General features: G+C 42.1%; 2 protein-coding genes across 2 annotated transcripts; both read left to right on the forward strand.

Moving 5' to 3' along the window:
* Window positions 1–1,437: 1,437 nt before the first annotated feature.
* Window positions 1,438–9,135, forward strand: bbs2 (Bardet-Biedl syndrome 2). The gene is made up of 18 exons (XM_061076858.1): window positions 1,438–1,503; window positions 2,419–2,553; window positions 2,830–3,057; window positions 3,186–3,311; window positions 3,465–3,527; window positions 3,665–3,742; window positions 3,932–4,036; window positions 4,196–4,282; window positions 4,410–4,545; window positions 4,830–4,969; window positions 5,131–5,260; window positions 5,347–5,518; window positions 5,954–6,083; window positions 6,179–6,298; window positions 6,693–6,830; window positions 7,188–7,300; window positions 7,765–7,913; window positions 8,565–9,135. The coding sequence occupies exons 2-18, from the start codon at window positions 2,437–2,439 to the stop codon at window positions 8,669–8,671; spliced, it is 2,139 nt and encodes a 712-aa protein (XP_060932841.1). The 5' UTR covers window positions 1,438–1,503; window positions 2,419–2,436; the 3' UTR covers window positions 8,672–9,135.
* Window positions 9,136–12,966: 3,831 nt separating this feature from the next.
* b3gnt9 (UDP-GlcNAc:betaGal beta-1,3-N-acetylglucosaminyltransferase 9) lies at window positions 12,967–15,493 on the forward strand. The gene is made up of 6 exons (XM_061076468.1): window positions 12,967–13,074; window positions 13,152–13,271; window positions 13,594–13,956; window positions 14,448–14,689; window positions 14,783–15,038; window positions 15,125–15,493. The coding sequence occupies exons 1-6, from the start codon at window positions 12,967–12,969 to the stop codon at window positions 15,491–15,493; spliced, it is 1,458 nt and encodes a 485-aa protein (XP_060932451.1).
* The last annotated feature ends 4,992 nt before the right edge of the window (window positions 15,494–20,485 follow it).

A 20,485-nucleotide genomic window follows, 5' to 3' on the forward strand; every position in this document is an offset into this window, starting at 1 on the left:
ATAAATGAATACGAAGATGAGGATAAATACAATTTGGAAACCCAGGAGGTTTGAACCATATATGACTGGGGAAAAAATCTCTGACTTAATTGTTTAACTGTTTTTTATTCATGTGGTAGCCTTTTATTCCTTTTCATTTTATTCTACTTGTGTACATATCTCACTCTGTTTCAACTTGACTTGAGTTAACTTTATTATCTGGCCTACGTGTAATTTAAGAGAAAGGTAGAAATCTCAGGTTAAACACAACCTAACACCTGTAATCCAATACATGTATAAATACTTCAATATGCTAAAGAAAAGAGCGTGTAGTTTATATGTAAACTAATTGTGTGTTGTATCTTATTTTGCAACATAGTTTTACACAAACTCTGGACTGTGGGACTGGTCTGTCAATGAAACATAGTGTTAACACTTAATTATAAAATATTAAACCCTTGTCCAAGGGCTGAAAAGTAATCAAATATAATTATAAATTATGTGTGTTGGCAGTGATTAGTTCCCTTTTCAATGAGCTTTGCTTTGATTCTGAAAACCTTGATATTGAGATCAACTGGTGCAATAGTTTTACATATTTAGCCAAAAATATAATCTACATGAGCTTCTTGGTTTCACCTGTATTCAATGTTGGCTAGCATTAGCTACCATCAAACTTCAAGCTACTTAAACTTCTATACAACTTAGTTTGACATATTTTACTGAATATAAAAATCTACATGAGCTTCTTGGCTGTTGCTGTAACTAAAGTGTTGACACGCGTAATAACTATAAAGACACAAAGCATACAAACACACGTTACTCACCTGTATTCAATGTAGGCTAGCATTAGCATTAGCTACCATGAAGCATCAGCTACTTCAACTTCTGCACAACTTGCACCAAAACTCCGGTAGTTTCCCTGCGTCCGTTATTATTTCATTATTAGCAGAGATACCACGTGAAAATAAGCAAATATCTGAATGAAACCAACAAGCTAACATCACAGACTAGGTGAGAAAGGAAGTGCAGAACTAAACTTTTACAGTTAAAATCCAAATCAGAATCAGAATGTATTTATTGCCAAGTAGGTTTACACCTACCTGGAATTTGCTCTGGTTGTAGGTGCATAAAATGAACATATAGACATAAAAACACAATAAATACTACACACATAAGAAAAAAACAATATATAAAATAAAAAGATATAAAATATAAAAGATATATAAAAAAAAGTAAAGAAAAAAGTAAAATGCTATTTGGATAAAAAGAGAGGAATCTAAATCTCAATATTTCTCCCTAAATGTGCTTTATACTATTTCTTAAACCAGTTTAATCTCCTCTCAGAAATCAGTGTGAAGTTCAGCAGCTTTTATTCTGAAACCAGCGGACAGGAACCGGAAGCGGTGGCTGTTGTGGGATTCCACTGTGATCTCTTGCAGCTTGTTGCGCTACGTAGCTAGCTCGTTAGCTTGCTACTTTATTAGTGAACGGGAAACACACGTTCGCAGCCAAGGAGCGGAACAGGTGAGACTGTTTGTTTGTGTTTATGTTCCTTAAAGAGCTAAAGTTACTTTACTGTCCCGCCAGCTAGTTGGAGTTAAGTCTGGCGACACGTAAGCTAGCGATGCTAATGTCATCTAGTTCAGCTAGGCTTCCTATGACATCAACAAACTGGCATTTTATTTGCTACGTATGATTAATATCGTACGTGTCGGTGCTTCGATGCTGTGTTATTGTGTATTTGTTGTATAATGTATAGACTTGTTCCGGAAGCGACAGGCAGAGATTAGCTAGATGAAGGAGCTTTAGCTTGCTACCCTTGTTGCTAGGCAACGGGACCCACCACTGGATGTGTGCGGTAAAGCCTGTAATGACCGTAATGACATTAGTGGAGCAAAATCACGCACATGAACGTGAAGACCTCCTATTCCCTGAGCATCTGATTCTGAGTTTATCTTTATTTGTCTTCACATTAAATTACAATTTCATTGGAACATTTTGGGAACTGAAACGATTTATTGATCAGTTGTGTGTGTTGATCAATAACTAATGTATTTGTCATATTTGTGAAGACACACATGTGAAGTAGTGAACATGTGTTTTAAATGAAATCAGTCTGGTTCATCTTAAACTTTATTATTATCACTTCTAAATGTTGTGTTGAAATGTTTTGATGTCACAATCACAACACAATCTGGAAATAAAAGCTTAAAGGGACAATTCACCCAATAATGAAAGTTCACTCATTATATAAGTGTCCACAAAACACTTTTGGAGTTTCAGGGCTAAACAGCATTGCAGCCATATCCAATATAATTAAAGAGAATTGGGTGAACAATCCCTTTAAATCTGACCTATTTGATATCTGAGATGATCTGGATTAACACTCATATCCCACTGTTTTTCTGCTGGTTTCTTCTTTTGCTCTGGTCTGATTAGAGCTACCCAGCAGGCACCATGTTGGTCCCCATATTTACCCTGAAGCTGAACCACAAGATCAACCCTCGTATGGTGACTATTGGGAAGTTTGATGGAGTCCACCCGTGTCTAACTGCTGCCACACAGGCCGGAAAGGTGAGGAAAATAGATTTATGTGACTTCATTCTATTCATTATGATCGATAAAGTAGATTAAACACCATAGTTGCTGTGTGAGTACAACATAATTCTACTCAGGTGTTGAATTACAAATCCCTTGCTTGTTTTGGGGCCTTGTCATAACATCACAGAAAGGGAGGGACCCACTCTGTACTCATCACAACCTTTGTTAATTCTACAAAAACATTCTTAATGTAATACTACACATAATAGTTAACAGATTTCATCCTCATATTCTCTTTCCCTGTCAAAGGTTTTCATCCACAACCCTCATGCTCGAGGTCAGAGACCCGTGGCCCATCGCCTGAGCCAGAGCACCCAGGACTCTGACATCTCGCTGCTCAACATCAACCAGGCCGTCACGTGTCTCACAGCAGGACAGATGGGACCGAACACCACTGGGGACACGTTGTTAGTGGGATCGCAAACCAACCTGCTGGCCTACGATGTCCACGACAACACTGATGTATTTTACAGAGAGGTGAGCGGAGATGAGAGGAGGAAAAATACTTTTTGAAATAAAACTATAAATCAATTCTTTACATATAGTGTCTAAGCCTTGGTTGGTTTTCAACAACTTGTTTCTGTCTCTGCTCTGTGTGGTTTTAGGTTTCCGATGGAGCTAACACCATCGTGTTGGGGAAACTCGGGGACATCGCGTCTCCTCTTGCCATCATTGGAGGGAATTGTGCCTTGCAAGGCTTTGACTATGAGGGCAATGACCACTTCTGGACGGTAAGAACTCGCACTCTAGTTTGAAGTCGGACTACACTTAAAATTCTTACATACAAGTTTCATCTAGAAGCTCGAGAACTAACCCAACAATGTTTAATTCACCTGGAAGACAGGTTTAGCTTCTGTGAGGTATAATCATGACGCTGTTCTCAGGTAACTGGAGATAACGTCAGATCTCTGGTGCTCTGTGACTTCACTGGTGATGGGAAAAATGAGGTGAGTCCCTCAGTTTGAGACACACGCTTTGATTGTTGCTTTCTTCCCTTCCTGTCTCCTGTTTTCTACAGCTCACTGTACACTGCCCTGTTAAAAATTCAGAATTTGTTTGTTCACATTGTGCGTTGTGTTTGTAGCTCCTGGTTGGATCGGAGGACTTTGATATCCGAGTGTTCAAAGAGGACGAGCTTGTGGCTGAGATGACTGAGAATGAGGTAAATATTTCACTCAATCCACCTTTATGACTTGGAAAAAAAGCTAATTTGCTCCGACTTTGTTGTGGTTTCAAGCCTTTTACATTGTGTTTTGTATCGTTGTTAGTTTTCTCATCTGTTTTGAGCTGCATTGGTGCAGAGCAACACCTTTTTAAATGACAAGTATTCTCTCTGCTCCTCTTCCCACAGACTGTAACTTCATTGTGCCACATGCACGGTAGCAGGTTCGGCTATGCCCTCGCTAATGGTACTGTCGGAGTCTATGACCGCACTGCCCGCTACTGGAGGATCAAGGTACTGACATTTGTCATTTAGTGGGTTACAGATGCCAACATTTTATATTTTTTACCATTTTAGTCCTCATGATTATGGTCATAACTGATTAACTCCCCACTTTAACCTGAACTAGAATGTAAATAATGTCTCCAATGTTTTATTTCTATCCCCACTCAGTCTAAGAATCATGCAATGAGCATCCATGCCTTCGACCTGAATGCTGATGGGGTCGTGGAGCTTATCACTGGATGGTCAAATGGAAAGGTCAGATTATTAGGCCTTGTATCAAGAATCAGCAATGAGATTTTTCTCATATTTTCTCAGCTTATTCCATATTTCTCGTTTTTCTAGCTATAGTTAAATTTTGTCTTTTCGTCCCTGTACGTTGCAGATCGATGCTCGTAGCGACCGCACCGGAGAAGTAATTTTCAAAGACAACCTCTCCTCCTCGGTGGCAGGAGTGGTGGAGGGCGACTACAGGTTGGATGGACAGCAACAACTCATCTGCACATCCATAGAAGGAGAGGGTGAGTCATGTGTCATGTTGGTTGAATATGAACCTTTACACACATTCATGGACAAATGCATTTATATGTTTCTGTGATTATAATATATTCACATTGTGTATAAACTGTTCGTTCATGTCGTCACAAATGTAAACTAACTCTTTACTAGTTTAGTAATTTCTTCAATAAGTGCCATAAAGATGAAAGTGTGTACGTTGTGCATGTTCACAAACATTTCAAGTTCCCAGTTCCTAAATACTTTATACTACTTCCACTAGTTTTATATCAATGTGTGTCTCCTGTAGTTCGAGGTTACCTGCCGGCCGGTAAGGACCTGAAAGGGAATCTCATGGACTCCAGTGCTGAGCAGGACCTCATCAGAGACCTCAGCCACCGCAGACAGAATCTGCTGCTCGAGCTGCGGAACTATGACGAGAACGCTAAGGTGCACATGTTTATGTTTATTCAAAGGTCATGCTCTATCCAGACCTTATTTTTGTAAAATCTTGTCCCTGCTGATGTTATTTATCTGTTTGTTTCAAAGTCAGACACTTGGCTGTGTGTTATTGTTTCTGCTAACCTCCACACAAACTCTCATTGTTTCAGGGTGTGTCAGAAACAAACAGTGGGATTGGTGTGATTCCAGCCAACACTCAGCTCCAGACAGCGCTGTCCGTGAGACCTGCCACAGAGGCCCAGAAGGCTCATGTTGAGCTCAGCATTTCAACACCAAACGGTAAAGATCTCCAATACCTCACAATGAATTTTATAAGACTGAGTAAATACTAATAATCCCTGAATCCCCCTCTTATCCTTTTACAGAAACAATTATCCGGGCAGTGCTGATCTTTGCAGAGGGGATCTTTGAGGGTGAGAGTCACGTGGTTCACCCCAGTGTCCAGAACCTGTCGGGCTCGGTCAGAGTCCCCATCGTCCCACCTAAAGACATCCCAGTGGATCTGCACATTAAGGCCTTCGTGGGAGGGAAGACCAGGTAAGATGTGTGTGAGTGATTCGGTGATTTCACGATTTCATGATGTACAGATTCAAAAAGCTGTTATTGGATGTGAATGACACTTGACTTTGCAGCCTCCTTTCCCCAATTGAGCTCAACAGACTCAAAAAGTACATATAATACATAAAATCACCATATTGCATATACTATAGAACAGATACATATTGCATGCAAACAGAGATTATCTTCAAACTGCTTTAATTAAACGCAGACAAAATATGCATTCTCTGCAGACTAACAAACAAACTCATTAAAAACTAGGGGTAATAACACACCCCAGACCTGCAAATTCATGAGAGACCTGGTAATAACACAACTTTGTGTCCATATCTGTGAATGCTCCATGATACCGACAATAACTGTATTTTTTGTATTAACAACACTGTTTTGTCGTTATCTTGTTGTCCTCTCCAGCACTCAGTTCCACGTGTTTGAAATCACTCGTCAGCTGCCTCGTTTCTCGATGTACGACATCAACTTTGACTCGTCGGCCGCCCCCCCAACAGGAAGTGTCACCTTCAGCATCAACGAGCGACCACAGAGGGTGAGCTGTCCCAGTGACTCTCTTTGAGACAAAGAATAATAGAAGGAGTGATTCTGATCAGTGTTATAAACATGTTTCCGTGTGTGTGAATGTAGGTGGTGATGTGGCTGAATCAGAACTTCCTGCTTCCAGAGGGAGTAGAAAATCCTGATGTCACCTTTAATTCACTGAGAGGAGGAGGACTGTTGTCTATCAGCATGGCCTCCAATGGACAGGTACACAAACACACAGCAACAATGAGCTTTATGTTAAGAGAATCAAAGAGATTTATAGTTCAACATAAACTTTTATACACAAAATCATAGTGTTTTACAGTATTTAGAAATATCTGTGAACTAAATAGAACCTGTGGTTTGTTTGGAAATAAAATAAGCAACAATCTACATTATAAACTGATGTTAACAGTTATTTTAATTGATCAGAACTGAGGTCAATTGAAAGTAATGATTTCTGTTGTGCATGCTATGGAGCAAAGGATCAAATAACTCCATGTACAGCTCTAAACTTATCCATTCTTGTACTTTCTTGATTCGTTTATTTACAGCTTACAGGTGCAAAATGAACAGAAATTACTCTGTTACATAATGAATTGATTGTCTGACCAATCAGATCACCCTGATGACTGATGACATCGACCTGGCGGGAGATCTGGTCCAATCACTGGCCTCCTTCCTGGCAATAGAGGACCTGTCAGCAGAGGCAGACTTCCCTGAATACTTTGAAGAGCTGAGAACTACACTCACTGAGGTTTGGTGATATTTTTTGGATTCTGTCCAACATGTTTGCTGCTTATTCTTCTAAAGCTTCTTAACACTTCTCATCATATTAACTGTTATGACTGTTATCCTGTGTAAGAAGCTTTTTACAAGGCTGTGAAGTCTAGTTTGTCAGTTTGCTTCTTTGCTGCTCAACTGATTAAAAGAGTTTATTAAATGCTTTTGTAGCATCAGCTCCTGTGAAAGCAGAGGTGTCTTTACTTCTTACATGAGCTGCTTTTCTTTATTGTGATTGCACCGTAGCCTCGACCTGTTAATATATTAAACCAGAAACATAGGTTTTCCTCTGTGGTGCATTAATAGTGGGTCTTTAATATCTTCATGCCAGGTGGATGAGTTCCACTCCGTCCACCAGAAGTTAACTGCAGAGATGGCCGACCACTCCAACTACATCAGGAACATGCTGGTGCAAGCGGAGGATGCTCGTCTAATGGGGGACTTGTGAGTTACTGCACCGATCATACTCTAATTAATTCAGTGACAGTACGTTAAGGGGATCCTATGGAAAGTACACCATTAGAAATGTGCCTCTCCTCCTCAGCTCAAGAAGAGAAAAAGGTATTTTCTGATTGTTTCACAGCTGTTTACGTTCCAAAGCACAAATAAACAGGAACAAACCTCAGAATAAACCTGTGAGAAGGTACCATATTATTATGTATTTATAGGAAAAGCACACGTGTAGTTGGGAACGTTTAGTTCTGACGGCAGCTTTCTGTGTCCGTCAGCATCTTCCAGACCCAGGGTGTCATTCACAGCCTCCTGGGACAGTCTATATCAAAGATTCCTTATAAATGCTCTGTATTAATTGTGCCTTTGATACAATGACAATTCAAAATGTCTACCGTGAAAAATATCTGCTCTGTTGCAATTGATTTTATTTTCTTTCCCACATCTGCCTCCTGCAGGATCGTGATGAAGAAGCGCTACAGGGAGCTCTATGATCTGAACAGAGATCTCGTCAACGAGTATAAGATTCGCTCCAACAACCACAACGCTCTACTGGCCTGTCTCAAGTCGGTCAACCTCGCCATACAGCGGGCAGGTAGACTCCGAGGTAGGCCACTGTGTGTGTGTGTGTGACACTGTGTTACTTTGGTTTATGTCCACTCACATTTCATAAAGTTCTCTGATTAGTGATGTTGGTTTATATCATCTAATTAACCACTGGATAAACTTTTTACTGTCGTCTGCTGGTTTTATTTGGTAGCATAATGAAAATAGCCCATAATTTAAGATCGCATTTTACACGTCATCTTCTCCAGCCCTGGCTCTGAGGTGTATTTATTTTGTCCATGGCAGTGACGTTAGAAACAGGAGACCCACAATAATGTGTTGTGATCGATAGTGTTGAGAGGAACCTCAAGATGAAGAAAAGAAACAGGCATTAAAACTGATTTCAGCCACAACTGACAATGAGCAGAACGTTAAACTTAAAATCATCTGTCTCCTGTTCATCCTCCTCTGTTCATCCTCCTCTGTTCATCCTCCTCTGTTCATCCCCCTCTGTTCATCCTCCTCTGTTCATCCTCCTCTGTTCATCCTCCTCTGTTCATCCTCCTCTGTTCATCCTCCTCTGTTCATCCTCATCTGTTCATCCTCCTCTGTTCATCCTCCTCTGTTCATCCTCATCTGTTCATCCTTTTCTGTTCATCCTCCTCTGTCCATCCTCCTCTGTTCATCCTCCTCTGCTCATCTTCCTCTCCAGTTGGTAAACCCAAGAACCAAGTGATCTCCGCCTGCCGAGACGCCATCAAAAGCAATAACGTCAACTCGCTGTTCAGGATCATGAGAGCTGGCACGGCCTCCTCCTGAGGGCGGCATGCAGATGGAGAGGGACACGCTCATGAGCACAGCTGATGAGGAATGTGACGCTGAACTGTTTCCTGTATCACACCAGGAAGGACGAGCCTGAGACGAGAAATATCTGTGGACGTGAAAGCACTGGGAAACACTGTTTTAGCCTTAATCCATCTTTTTCCATGACTTAGTTATAATAAGAATCTGGCAGCAGCATTGGAACCAGCTCCTCCAAACTTAAAAATCTGCCGGATCAGGAATCAAAACGCTGACCACAGACTGGTACTGGTAAAAATGTCCATCCCAGTCTGTGGCTGTTTGGAGGAGAAGATTATGTTGAGTCTGACTCAGCTGGAGAAGAGTCAACAATAACGTGGGAGTGACACAGAATAGAGAGTTCAGCTGGAACCAGAACAGGGAGCGGAGACTTCGACCAAACCGCTTGTCAATTAAAGGAACCGATCTGATCAGTGTGAGTGCAGCTGTGCTTTAGAATAATATATTATAATTCATTTATCCAAAGGTTTCAGCACGTTGAAGCTGTTCCAAAACAAAAAAGTGTCTGACAGCATCTGCTGATAAGAATAAGGAACTTTACATCGATGTTTCACAATCTTTGATCTAAAGTTAATCAAAGTGTTTAAACCAGAGACTGTAAATAAAGATGGACGACGCGTCTCAGCTTCCCCCGCCATCCAGAGATTAATACCAAAAACAATCTTTGAGAAACATTTATTTGACTTTTATCTTGGTCCATGTCCCTTCCACTAACATGGAAGAGACACGGGCTCATGACTCACCCTGCAGACGGGAGAGCTGTCCTGTCGTCCATCTTTACTCACGGTCGATGACTCCCGCAGGGGAAGTGAGCGCGTGCTGACTCAGCACTTAGACCGTTTCATCCAGCTGACTGATGTTTAGAGAGAGCACAGCTGGAGCGAGACAGAGCAGCTTCCTGTCGGACACGGCGACCTCAGAGACGACTCGCTGGCTCAGATCTCCGCTCCCAGCTGCTGCTGCTGCTGTGTGTTGGTGTTTGTAGCCAAAGAAAACCTCTATTTTGAATTAATGAATGTGACCGAGGACCGGCGCTGTGTGTTTGTTGACCTTTTATAGTCCCTGCCCACAGATTGTAAATGTAATGGTGTGTTTGTTCTAGAGGAAACTGTTATTAAATGAACTTGTGTTTTAAAAAGTTGGTCTGGCCGTTGACTCATTAGGCGATGTTTTCTTCTTTCTTGGACATTTTGATATGACCAGCCCAGCACTTTTGTCTTCAGTCAAATGTTGTAATGGTTTCTCTGTCTTCAAACTGCAGAACAGATGAACCTAAGTAACTTATTCAAATTGTGTCGGCATGTTTTTCATTTTTTTTTTCTTATTGTGTAATTATCAGAGTGATGTCACTGCTCTGAGCAGCTCTGCTGGAGCCGATGAGGGTTTTGTGTTTTGCTCAAGGACACTTCAGTTGTTATTTTGCCACCCACGTTTATTTTTATCAGGGACTTGCAAAAACAATGAAACTTATTTGTACCAGTCTTTCTGGAGGGGTTGGGCCTGAGAGAAAGCTAAATTAAATTCTGGTGCGTTGGCAGCTTAGGAGTAAATAATAAGATATTTACTGCATTCAAATATATTATTGATACATTTTACAGGTCAATATGTTGAAGCTATGCTTGAAGCTCGTTAAAACCAGGAGAAAGTGCCTTGAAAACAAATCACGCACTTTCTTTATCTCTTCATCTCTTCTGTCCTTCTGCTCTCCATCGTCTCTCGTCTCTTCTCCTCTTTCTCCTCTTTTCTTTCCTTTGTGTTTCAGCACTTCTCTTTCTTTTTTACTTCCCAACGTCATTGAGCAACACTTTCTGTATTTGGATTCTGTAGCTGGACCTGGTCTCTGAATTCCACGAAGAAGTAAACTCATGACTCATTATTTTATGTTTCTCTCTCTCTCCCCCTTCTATTCATCCCTCTCTCTTCTTCTCTTCTTTTCCATCCTCCCTGGTTGCTGTGTTGGCATCTGGTTTGTTCAGCTCCAGTTTAAACCACGTGGTCAGCATCTTTTTTTTTTTTTTTTAAGAAGGGCGATGCTGCATTCAAGTGCTTCTACTCGGCTCCGTCATTTGGCTACTTTTGTTAGTTGTCAGCCTTGGTGCGGTTAAGCCAAATGCGGGTCAATCTTGATTTTTAAATAACTAATTAAAACTTACCTGAAACAAACTTGAACAAACATTAGAGTGATGAGAACCACCCAAAATGACAGAAGCCCTGCTTGACGTGTACAACATCCTCTGGTGGTCGCTGAAATCTGCGACCACCATAAGACCCATAAAACACAAAACTAATATTAACCATCTTGTTCTTTAATTTGGTCCATGTCCCATCTGTAAACAAGGAGGTTTATAACCTATGCTGCAGCCAGCCACCAGGGAGCGATCAAGACATTTTTGGCTTCACTTTTGGAAGCTGTCACGTTGTCCATCTTTTTGTACAGTAAATTTGAACGTTCACATACAAGACATAAAATCATCATGTTTGCTGTCAGTGGAGAAAGGATCTGTGCTGGTTTGCTGATGCTGCAGTTATCATTCATTTCATCCAGAAAACACTGGACTCCAAACCCGCTCGCAACTTTTTCCAACAGACAACTTGAGATGTCTGTATTTCCCACAGCACTTGAATGCATCATGATTGCAGCAGCTCTACTCAGAAACGTCACATCTGCTGTCTCATCTTCTGTCTCCTCTTCACACACACACACACACCCTCTTCACACACACACTCACACAAACACACACTCTGCAGCTCCTCTTTTCCTCACTGGAACTTTTTCTTCTGAAAACTTTCTCCGGAACTTTTCTCTTGCTCCGGTGCATTGAGCAGAGAGGAGCCTCAGCAGGAGCAGCAGCAGGACAGATGTTTTCACTTTGACCTCCTCCTTCTCCTCCTCCTCTGCCTCGTCTGGTAAGTTTGAATGAATAGTATTATAAAAGAAACATTTCCTGCACTTTAACATAATGAAACTCTGCAGATTCATTGTGGATAAGATACAAACGTGCAGCATTCAGAATCTCTGTCCTGCCTGAGGTTGCAGGACAGATGTTCAGGATCAGTTCCACTCACACAACATATTTGGACAAATGCTGGTCAGGAACATTATCTGTGACCAGCTCCTCACAGTTCTACACGCACAGAGTCACTTAGTGAGACTTGCTCATCATGACATGGATGTTGGGACACAGTGTTCTCTGAAATAGTTGGTACCCTCATGTTCACTTACATAAGACACAGACACTCCCCCCTCCTCCTGAGCGCAGCAGCGGGTCCATGGAAAACTCTGAATCCAGAACTAATACTTTAATTATACGTGTTGTAATCTCTGATCTGTTAAAACCATGTTAGTGGGACGTGAATAATCAAAGTGATCACATGAAACTAACTTAACTAATTGTGCAATAGTCATTTTCAATGCTGTGACAAATATTAGGCAACTTTTCCCCATGATGGGACTAGTGATACTTATTCTTATCTTATCTTATCTTACACTGAAAAAAGCTAATTGTTTACTGACTAAAAACTTATATTTATAATTTAATGTATCAGTTTTGTTAATATTGTTGTGTTGTGTATGTTGTGTTAACATTACTAGTATTCCTAAGGAATTAAGGTTTAAAGTCAACTTTGACTTTAAACCTTAATTCAATTAATATAACTGTATATTAAATTTCTTTCTGTGCAATTTCAATATCATATATATTCAATACTGCTATACTGTTTGTGTATTTGTACAATGAACATATTTCTATATTTTGAGGTTCCTTGTATTTTTTACTTATTGATAAACTTTACAGTTATTTGTCACTATTTCCTATTTGCTGCGTTAACAGAGTAAATTTCCCCATAGTCGGACTAATAAAGGATTATCTCATCTCATCTCATCTCATCATCTCATATTATCTTATCAAAATAAGATTTTACTGCATTAGACATCCTGAGCAAAACTTTTAAAACCAGAGCTTCCACATCCAGGACCGTTTATCTTCTCCTTGTGGGTTTGTCCTGGTTTATGTTGTTCTTGTTGTTGTCCTGCAGGCGTCTGAGCAGCAGTGGAGGACGGAGACAGAGACGATGGACACACATCCAGTCATGTGAGTGATCTGCATCAAGGACCAAATCAATCTGAGCTGCTTCCATCTCAGAGCGACTTCTAACCCCCGTAGCAAACAGGTGAGGATTCGACAGCACACGTCTGACAACTGCACAACAACAGTTGAATGGATTGTTACTGTAAAGTGTGTCTTCAACAGGTGATGATGAGGAGGATGGTGGCGATGAGGAGGATCCTCCACGTGAAGGGAGATGTGATCTGCACGATGATGCTGCTGGTTCTGTTCTGTCTGCTGCTCTACGCTCGACAGGTGAGGACGGAAACAGTCCGAGCACAGAACTCATCCCACATTTCAAACGCTCCCTCTAACACCAGCCTTGTTTGCAGGTGGCCGTCTCCTCCGGGTGGGACAGACCCCAGTGGAAGCTGGAGATCCACGGCTCCACCAGCCCCAGTCGGACACTGCTGGGGGCCAGGGGGGCCAAAGGGGGCCAGGAGTCTCAAGAGGTGGGACCCCATCATTTGTTTGCATGATTCTATCACAACCAAATAGTTTTATGTCACCAAATTGCAGGTTTTGTTGCACTAAAAACCTTTTAGCCGGATACTTGAACATAACCTGCTCAGAAAACACATCACTTTACCGTCCAATGCTGCAGCTCCTCTTTTCAGCCTCTGTCAGAAACACTTTTAGCTCCGTTTACCAGGGGCTTAGGGATTTTTGATTTTGCAGACCTTTCAAATACTCAAAAAACGTATACAACACACTTAAGGAAAGACAAATATAAGGTCTCCTTTAATGTCCTTTGTCTTTTCTCTCATATCCAAGTCCCCCTCCAGCCCGTCGGAGCCACAGCTGCCGGCCTGTAAAACCCAGTCCAAGTCCAAAGCTCCTCAGGCCAAGTCCAAAGCTCCTCAGGCCAAGTCCAAAGCTCCGCTCAAATCGAAGGGGAAATCGAAGTCGCGACGGAAGAATGCCGCGCCGACCAAACCTGCTGCCAAGCCCCTGCCCACGATGCCACCGTTTGACTTTGAAGGCTACTTGAGAGAGAAGGACAACAGGGACTTCAATCTGCTCATCGACCAGCCAGAGAAATGTCACATCCGAGGAGCAGAGGAGGAAGAAGGAGGCGGAGCTCCCTACATGCTCATCGCGGTCAAATCTGTTGCGGCGGATTTTGACAAGCGTCAGGTAAATGATGACGTGTCGTTGTTGTTGTTGAATTTAGGCTTCGTATTGGAGCGTTGGCGGAATGTAGAACATGATACCTTCTGAAAAGTGAAGCCAAAACATCTCTATTGCCCCCTGGTGGCTGGCTGCAGCATAGGTCATAAACCCTGCCTCCTCCATGTTAGCAGATGGGACATGGACCAAACTACAAGTCAAAGTACACATTAAATAAAGTTTTCTCAAAGATGGATTCTGTCATTTTACGTAGTTCTTATTGCACTGAGGTTTGTTCACGTGTTCATGATTCCGATAACTTCTTATTAGTAATTTGATGATACAAAGACAAAAGGGTGAAAGTCATGATTGACAGATAAAACTGACTCGCGATTGGTCGGGCACATGTATCGGTGGTAGTTTGACACCATTGCCCCATCGGTGCAAGATTCTGTTCATCACAAACCAAGCTGACATGAACACCCTGACCTTGGTTTCTCCTGCCTCGATTCCTTTAGGTGGTCCGTCGGACATGGGGGAAGGAGGGGCTGTTCCCGAACGCTGTTACCATTCGTACGGTTTTCCTGCTCGGGGTTCCCAGGAACCGAACCGCTCTGCCTCTGTGGGATCGCCTCCTCACCTACGAGAGTCAAACGTTCCGGGACATCCTGCTCTGGGACTTCGATGACACCTTCTTCAACCTGACGCTGAAGGAAACACATTTTCTGAATTGGGTGAACAGCAGCTGTCCTCAAGTCAAGTCAGTGTTTAAACAAAAAAGAGTTGAGAGTTTTTCACATTCTCAGCCTGCGACTCGTACATTACCCGTTTTCTGTTTTCCTTTGTCGCACAGGTTCATTTTCAAAGGTGACGCTGACGTGTATGTGAATGTGGAGAACATATTGGAGATGCTCCAAGGTCAAAAGCCAGAGGAGGATCTGTTTGTCGGGGATATTATCATTCATGCCAAACCCATTCGCCGACGTAGCTCCAAGTATTACGTGCCGGAGTTCATGTATGGGGGGGGTCTGTACCCAAACTACGCTGGAGGAGGAGGGTTCGTGATGTCGGGTCATACGGCTCGGAGACTGAGCTCTGCGTGTCAACAGGTGCTTCAAAACTAGAAAAAGAAGTTGAAGCATTTTAATAAGTTTCAGAATTCTTTGATCGACAATCGTCTCTTTGCGTCCTCTAGGTGGAGCTGTTCCCCATTGATGACGTCTTTCTGGGAATGTGCCTCCAGCTGATCGGCGTCAAACCCTCACGTCACCAGGGCTTCCGGACCTTTGGGATTCCCCGGCCGTCGGCGGCGCCCCACCTTCAGACCTTCAACCCCTGTTTCTACAGAGAACTCATGGTGGTCCACAGCCTCAGCGTCCCGCAGATCTGGCTCATGTGGAACCTCCTGCACGACCCCGACCTGAGCTGCCACAACCGGAGCAGCCTGATGTCCTCGGCCTTCAAGTGGAGGGAGAGGACGGGGGAGGAGACGGGGGAGGAGACGGGGGAGGAGACGAGGGAGGAGACGGACTACGGCGAGAAGCGGGTGTTTGTCATGCATTAAGGGCTGAGTGGGATCTGCAAGAGCTCCAGCGAATACAAAATGGTGGTGATCTGTGGCCAACTGGAAAACAGGATGACGTGTTCACAGCTGAGTCCTGTGAGATCTTATCCAGATCCTGGCAGATCAACTCGGGGGAAATTAATCGGCAAATGTCCTTCAAACTTGAATCCAAAAGAGAATTTAGGGTTTTGCCACGTGAATCCCGTCTGTCTGTTGAATCTCTGGACTTTTGAATGTATTATCTAATCAGAATGTGTTGTGTTACTACAGAGTGACCTTCAAGGTTCACCATACTTCCCACTGTGGGTCTGTACATGCTCACGGTCCCATCCAAACTTGAATGAGGGTCTGAATTGGTCCCACTAACCATTCCGTTCCAACAAGTGGATATTTGTACCTGGAGCATGTGCAGGAAACAAATTTCCGGCTGCCCACGGACGGATGACATTAACGCCATGAGGACCATAGTGGATCCCAGTGGACCCCAGTGGAGCCCAGTGTACCCCAGTGTACCCCGGTGTACCCCAGTTTACCCCAGTGGAGCCCAGTGTACCCCAGTGGAGCCCAGTGTACCCCAGTGTACCCCGGTGTACCCCAGTTTACCCCAGTTTACCCCAGAGGAGCCCAGTGTACCCCAGTGGAGCCCTGTGGAAACCAGTGGAGCCTGGTGGACTGGCAGATGCTCAAATTAGGAATTCACCTCATGATTGAGTGGTTAGCCGGTTTAACCTCATCCAAGTGTGAATGTGTGTGTGACTTTGAGGACGCGGCTGTAAACACAGTTAAGCAGCGGAGACTTTTTTAGTTTCCTGATGTGAATCATTTGCAGAGATGTTCCTCTTGTCTTTGTTTTGCTTGATAGAAACGGACAAATAGACGGTGACTTATCTGTTTCCCTGGAGGAACAACAAATGCCTAAATGGAAACCAGCTGCCCAGCAGGACCCAGCTGGGAGCAACACACACACACACACACACACAAACACACACACACACACACAACCTCTGCTGAATGACTCTGAAGACTGTGGACTTCCAGTTTTTTCTTTATAATTCTAATTTAGTTTAATTTTATTTTTTCTTTATCACTCTTTACATATCTACACTCCTCTGCTGTCAAAATGTTCCGTGTTAAAAATGCTGAAAGAGAAAAGTTATCATCAATCATGTGTTTTATCTAATTTTTTAAAAGGTAAAATCAACTCGTTAATAATGAAATCAGCGGTGTCTCCAGTGGTAGAGGACGACGTTTCCCTTCCTCACCTTGATGCTTTGTCTGTATGTTGATGATAAACATGTTGTCTAATAAGTGTTGAAGACTGAATAGGAAACTTCACGTGCTCCTAACCAGCACCATGTTCGAGAGCTGAGCCGGTGTCTCCGGTTCATGAGCTGTTTCCTCCCGCTTCACGTTGTCTCTTGATCGTTGGCCAGGAAACACGTTCGTCTAATAAACAGGTTCTTCTTCACCATCTGCTCATCCACACGACCTGGTCCTGACAGATTCTGGTGCAGATCTGGATCGGGGGGGAAGATCCAGGTGGTTTTTGTTAAGTTTCATTGACTTCTTAAGAGAATAATTCATAGATCTTATTGAAAGATCTCAGTTTAGGGGACTAATATTTATGAGTGTGTGCAAATTGTTGTAGATCAAGTTAATATTAGTTTGGCCTTGGTGGAGGTTTGCACTTAACTACTTTTTATCTTAGTGTTGCCAAACCAACTAACATTTGACCATTTTAGTCTCATTGTTATCTTATCAACTTGCCTAAGAGCTGCTGTGGCTGAGGGGGAGAGTGGTCTTCTTCCAACCAGAAAGACGGTGGTTTGAATCCCAGCCCATATAGATATGTCCCTGGTCAAGATGCTGTTCCCTAATTGTCCCTCATAGATTGATAGATTGAATGCACTACTTGAAAGTTGTTTTGAATAAAAGCATCAGCTAAATGACATGTAAACACAAACGGAAACAACACCTTCCGTGGACTCAGCGTCACATCAGCTCGTTTCATGCATGAACCAACATTTTAACGACAAACAGCTGCTCGAGAGACATTAACAAGACAAGTGTCCAATTACGTCTCCACCTCTGGACTTTGGGTCACTTCAAGTTAAAAGGTTCTTTCTGGATTACTGTAAATCTACTTGAAAACAGATCAGTTTACAGATGATGTTAAAGATCAGAGTGGGAAGAACAAAATATTTGTAACTTTCCAAACACTTAAGAGAGTAGATTCAAATTTAAGTTTACAGCTAATGTCAAAATGAACACGTGCAATAGAAGTTTGAGTTTCAACGTTGTGTAAACTAAGAAATAAAACATTCCCCATTCTCATTGACATCCACATTTTTTATTTGATTTTTTCATATCCTGGTTGCACACACATAAAATTAACTTTAACGTCAATGAACAGTGAACATTTGATTTCATTTGATCTCAACGAACATCATCAGGCGCAGTCAAAGAAAACAACATTCTGCTCCAGCAAAGCTTTCAGTCGACCGTCTCCTCGCATTACATCCAAAGGTTATTGCCGTTTTGTCAGTGGACATGCTGAATGAATCCATGTACTTTTAACACACAAAGTTAACGTATTCAAAATATAAAAATGCCACATTCCAATGAACTTTACAGGATTTAATTAAGCATAACTGCCCCATTTCCAGAAACGGGTTCAAAGTCCAGGGAATAAGGGACATGACAGAACATGTGATACCAAGAACAGACAATACCAAGCATTAGCGGGAGATCAACACGGAAATCTATGATAAATTATTACAATCAGCCATCCGTCCACTCAGCGACATATAAAAAGAAAAACAATTGAAATTGAAAACCACACAGAAGTCCCGGATTGACGTTTTCTGATTTAAAACCAGGATGTGATGTTTCCACCTGAGTTTGGGTGAGATTGACTTCCCATCATGCAACAGACCATCTCCTACACATGAATCAGCCGTCTGGGTTTAAGAAAACCTGGTCTGTCCCTCAAATCCACTAATAACTAGTCATTTGATTTACAACACTCACAGTCTGCCTCCAACTTTCAGTTTTTTTGGGTCTCTTTTGTCTTATTGTCTGTGACACATCTGCTTCCAATGAGCTCGAGCTCTTTTGGGAAATTACCAATTTATTCAAATTCTGTGAAGGGCGGAGGGAGAGAAGGAACCGTTTCCCCCTCAGGTTTTAATTAAATTTCCCGACACACAATATCCTTTTTTCTGAGAAAATCTTCTGCACAACTACATTTTGGTTTTGGCAGAGTAGCGTTTCTAAAATCAAGTTTTTCGAGTAAACTATCAAGAGCTTTAAAAGGCCTGTGAGGATTTGCACTGTTCTGGGTATTTAATGTCGATACAAACACACAAAAGAACAGAAACAGATAAAATAATATAAACACTGACATGGTGAAGAAAACCTGAAAAATCCTCATCTTAGAAAACCCAACCTGTCATTCTCTACAGGACAACTAGAAACATTTGAGACGGCCATGACACCTTGTTAGCTTATTGATATTCTCTGTAACACACACACACACACATACTGTACAATGATGCAATTCATATGCATTCTCAAATCGTATGTACAAGAAGTTTTTTCCTTTTAACAGAGGAGAGAGAGACAAAAGTCAAAGACAGGCTCGGTGGGAGATGAGGCACAATGTTCAACAGTTTTGTGTTTGTTTGTTTTTTCTTGTTGATTTTGATTTGATTTGCACAAAAGCAAGTGGTAGCAAAAATGTAAGAATATAACTGTAGCTGTATTTCACATCAGCTCCAGAGTTACCCGCTCTCAGAGAATCATCGCTCCCGGCTCCAGAAACCACATCACCTCGCTGAGGGAGGCAGGTTGGCAACAAGAGAAGCTGAAGCCAGAGGATTTTGTTTTTTGTTTTTTTACTGGTGTAAACACGTAAAATCAAGCGACAAAATGAAGCTCGACCCCAAAATCTGACCGTTCCAGTGATCGTTAATGAGCAGATCCCTCCTCCTGAGATTTCAATGGAATTAGCATCAAGGAAATAAACTTGAAACCACCCGGCCGGAGCCTGAGTCAGTCGTGTCTGTACCGAGCCGTCAGATGTACGTAAATTAGAAGACACCAGAATAAGAGCACAACTATTTACAGCATCTGTACATCAACGTCAACTCCAGAAGCCAAATACATTAGAAGAAATTCAAAAATGAAGAGATAGACTGAGAAAACAACTGGAATCACATGTTGACAGAAATCAAACTGCTCTTATTTAACTAAAACGTAGGAATTCTGGATTAAATTCAAAGCCGAAAAAGAAAGGTATTGTAAATTAAGACTAGTAGTGATTCTAAAAAGAGGTCTACTGGTGATTAGCAGTTATAATTACGCAATCATTTGTTGTCTTGTCTTCTTCGGGGGTCATACTCTTCTTTTTTGTTTATTGAAAATCAGCAGATGAAAAATAACACTGTGAAGGAAGTTTTTTAAATCTCTTCTACATGAAACTACCTCAAAACAATAAATCTCACCCGTTTTAGTTTATTTTAAAGTCCCATTTATGCATTTAATTCTCAACAAAATAAAATGTTCACGTACACAAGCTCAATCACAAATCAAGCAACTGTGACTAGATTAAAAGCAAATGGGATTTTAAGAAGGGACAATAACAGATAATATGTGTATTGACATTAATACACACTTTATTTAGTCGCTTATAATCAGAAGGAACTAAAACGTTTACATTAGAGGAGGGAGGTGCAACCTGCACTCGAGCATCATGAAGGAGCGACTGGGGTCAAATGTCCCGAACGCACAGGGAAACAATGGTAAATATTTCAATGACGGCTCTGTGACAACAACAACCACCGCACAAGAGACACGCACAACAGGGACGACACCGGTTCTTACTACTGTTGATGTGTCTCCAGCTGTAAACATCCCTGTGATGACCGGACCGACACATGAGTCACGGGTTCTTGTTTTGTGTGATTACTGTCGGCAGGTCGAGAACCCAGG

Source organism: Limanda limanda, chromosome 8 (assembly GCF_963576545.1).
Source record: "Limanda limanda chromosome 8, fLimLim1.1, whole genome shotgun sequence".
NCBI lineage: Eukaryota > Metazoa > Chordata > Actinopteri > Pleuronectiformes > Pleuronectidae > Limanda > Limanda limanda.